Consider the following 3,407-nt stretch of genomic DNA (forward strand, 5'->3'; position numbering starts at 1 on the left):
TTTGATAAATATGGGAAAACAAAACCCATAAAAAAGTTAAACAACAAAAAAAACCATAAAAAATGCACACATAAAAAAAAGCCATATATATCAAATTTTACTGAATTTTCCCATAGTTTTTGGAACTGTAAACTATTCGAAATTTTCTAAAAATTTGCAAATGCTCTATATAACTATAATATACATAGTCATAAAAAAAAATCGCACTAAAAACTATTTATGAATAAAAAAATACTAAGAGCTCTACCGATAAATCTTAAAATAAAGTCTATGCAGAAAAATTGTCCCATATAAATTACTAATATGATAACTCCCACTAGTAATTATACAATTATTTCTAAACACGCACCAGCTTTTTGTTGCGGGCTTAAAATCTTGAAGTGGGCTGACGGTGCAAATACAAAATAAGCCCAAGGTTCATTTTATTAAAAGTCAATTAGCCCAATAAGCCCATATATAAGGAAAGGAAACGAGTCATGCGAAAAACCCTAAAGCTAGCATCGGGTAGTTGGAGGATTGGCGCCGTGTTTGTTTCAATTGCATCACTCATCCCAATTTCTCGTATCTACTAGGGATTTACTGGTCGAAGATGAAGGTAATGTTGGTGCATTTTGTTCAGTATTCTCTTTCTTCCTTTAGTTTTGTAAATTTTCGTCTACGGTTTGGCACTGATTTTAACTCTGTTTTTATTTTGAAGTTCAACATAGCTTGCCCCACTACGGGCTGCCAGAAGAAGCTTGAGGTCGATGACGATCAGAAACTGTAAGTTTCTTCCCAACTTGTAAATAAAAACTCCTGGTTTGTAAACTTGCTTAAGTAGTTTCCCTCTGATATGGTTATGTTACTTAGTTCTCCGACATTCGATTAATTTTCTTACCGTGTCAAAGTTGTGATGCCAACCCCTGAATTCAGATTCTATTTCCTTGTTTTTGAAATCCATTGCTTTTTTAAAATATATATATATATATATAAATATGAAGCTAGTATTTCTCTTTGATGCCGACCTTGCTCGGTATGTACTTGCTTTTATGTTCATTTCTGTTTAAATGTCTTTGTTATCAATTAATGAAACGGGGACAAACATATCTAGTTGTTGTTTATTGGAACTTTTGCAGTTCTTCATCTCTTGTAATTACATGAGCTATTGTTTGTTGCGAATGAAATTTGGTTGACAATTTTGTTCTCTGTGGAATTGTATGTTGGTATATTTTATGTTCTTGTACTTCTCTTTGATTGTAGGCGAGCCTTTTTTGACAAAAGGATCTCTCAGGAAGTTAGTGGTGATTCTCTTGGAGAGGTATACAATTTAAGAATTGCAATGTACTTTATTGTCAATAAATTGAACTGTTTTAGTGACAGAAAATTTGTTGTTAACCAGGAGTTTAAGGGTTATGTTTTCAAAATCATGGGAGGCTGTGACAAGCAAGGGTTTCCAATGAAGCAGGGAGTCTTGACCCCTGGTCGTGTTCGCCTCTTGCTTCACAGAGGTTGGTTGAAATTGATCTCTTATTCAATTTTTATGTTTTTCAAGTGCTAAAGCAGACAGTTATCAAGAACGGTCTGATGTATGTTGCGCTTAGGAATTGGTGAAAATGTGATTGACCATTGACATTTGATGGCCAGGAACCCCTTGCTTCCGTGGTTTTGGAAGGCGTACTGGAGAGCGGAGGAGGAAGTCCGTACGTGGTTGCATAGTCAGCCAGGATCTGTCTGTGTTGAACTTGGTGATTGTGAAGAAGGGGGAGCATGATCTCCCAGGTTTGACCGACACAGAAAAGCCTAGAATGAGAGGTCCCAAAAGGGCATCAAAGATCCGTAAACTCTTCAATCTATCCAAGGATGATGATGTGCGCAAGTATGTCAACACCTACCGCAGAAATTTTACAACAAAATCTGGTAAAGATCTTATTGTGTTGCACACCCATGAAATGGCTGACTTTTTTCTTCAGAATTTTACATATTTAAATATTTAAACATTATGGTGGCATGTATTAGTAAATTTGGCCCGAGGAAAATGGGAGTTGATTTTTAATTGTATGTTGTGATACTGTTGGGTTATACTGTCTGTTTGTATATAGCTTGAAGATACTTGTCTCCCCTGCAGGGAAAAAGGCTAGTAAAGCTCCTAAGATTCAGAGGTTGGTCACTCCATTGACCTTGCAGAGGAAGCGTTTGAGGATTTCTGAAAAGAAGCAGCGCGTCGCTAAGTCCAAGGCTGATGCTGCTGAGTACCAGAAGCTTCTGGCCTCCAGATTGAAGGAGCAAAGAGAGCGACGTAGTGAGAGTTTGGCCAAGAAAAGGTCTAGGCTCTCTGCAGCAACCAAGTCAGTTTCAGCTTAGTGAACAAACCCCTCGTAATTTGGTTAGTTTTGTTTTATTTTGTTAAAATTACTTGATTGGGATTTTGTTCTAGAGAACAACAATATTTGAGAACTGCATGCGTAGCTGCTGCATCTTCAATTAAAATGTGACGGGTAATTCGTGTATGTTATTTTGTTTTCTCTATTTTTATTGGACTTGAATCTTTCTAATACTAAGTTAGGAATAAGTGGTTTTTATTTATTTATTTTTGGCATAAGAAAACTTTTTGCAAGTTGGAAGACCATTTCACCCTTGCGTCTTAGGGCCGACAATATATGTAGTTCCCTCAAAATCAAGGGTGAAATTGAACCCTGTGTTCGGAGCGTAACAAGTTAATAGATAGAAACGGGTGAAAAAAAGTAAAGAAAAAAGAAATATGGAAATTTGAAATAAAGTCATTTTACAGGTTTTGATATGTTTTTTCCGCATCGTTTATCCCCGTCTCATGGACGATGTTTTATCCAGGTGGTGCCGATCTATATCTACTCATATATAGAAGTGTGGTGAAAGCAACAAAATTTTTAAGTTATTTTGTTACTATTTCATTGGTGAAGCTATTTTGGGGTTGTGTCTAATATCAACCTAAAATAATAAGTTATATACAAATATAAAATGTGTATATAATTAAAAATCTGTAACAAGAGGACAATAGATAATGTGAAGCTATTTTGGGATTTTTAAAAGGGAAATTTGATTAATCATACTTACATTAGCTTAATAATTAAAATTTGAACCAAAGTTAACCACCATATGATATCAATGCTCATCTTTTATTTAATACCAAAAATACTCCTCTCATAACACCTTTCCTCCTCTCTACCTCTCTTCACCATACATTCTCTCTCACTCTCTCTTCACCATACGTTTTACACACAAGATTTTTATACTAAAATCTTGCAAGAAAGATACACATTCGGACATTGTGGATTGTTTGAGGAGAAACACCAAGCTTTGTGTTATTTTTGCTCATAGTGAAGATATTAAATGGGTAAGTGATTTTCTTTGATTCTTATTGTTGTTGGTTGCTTTTATGATTCATAATGCTG

At 35.2% G+C, this 3,407-nt stretch overlaps 1 protein-coding gene across 1 annotated transcript; it reads left to right on the top strand.

Annotated features, from left to right (window-relative positions):
• Positions 1-446: 446 nt before the first annotated feature.
• Positions 447-2,562, top strand: LOC133807387 (small ribosomal subunit protein eS6-like). The gene is made up of 6 exons (XM_062245695.1): positions 447-595; positions 698-762; positions 1,240-1,297; positions 1,379-1,487; positions 1,624-1,896; positions 2,105-2,562. Exons 1-6 carry the CDS (start codon positions 590-592, stop codon positions 2,338-2,340), a joined length of 747 nt encoding a protein of 248 aa, XP_062101679.1. The 5' UTR covers positions 447-589; the 3' UTR covers positions 2,341-2,562.
• The last annotated feature ends 845 nt before the right edge of the window (positions 2,563-3,407 follow it).

This window comes from Humulus lupulus, chromosome X (assembly GCF_963169125.1).
Source record: "Humulus lupulus chromosome X, drHumLupu1.1, whole genome shotgun sequence".
Taxonomy (NCBI): Eukaryota; Viridiplantae; Streptophyta; class Magnoliopsida; order Rosales; family Cannabaceae; genus Humulus; species Humulus lupulus.

Coding starts and splice junctions, on each gene's coding strand:
- LOC133807387 (XM_062245695.1), top strand. Junction 763..1,239: donor GTCGATGACGATCAGAAACT/GTAAGTTTCTTC, acceptor CTTTGATTGTAG/GCGAGCCTTTTTTGACAAAA. Junction 1,897..2,104: donor AAATTTTACAACAAAATCTG/GTAAAGATCTTA, acceptor TCTCCCCTGCAG/GGAAAAAGGCTAGTAAAGCT.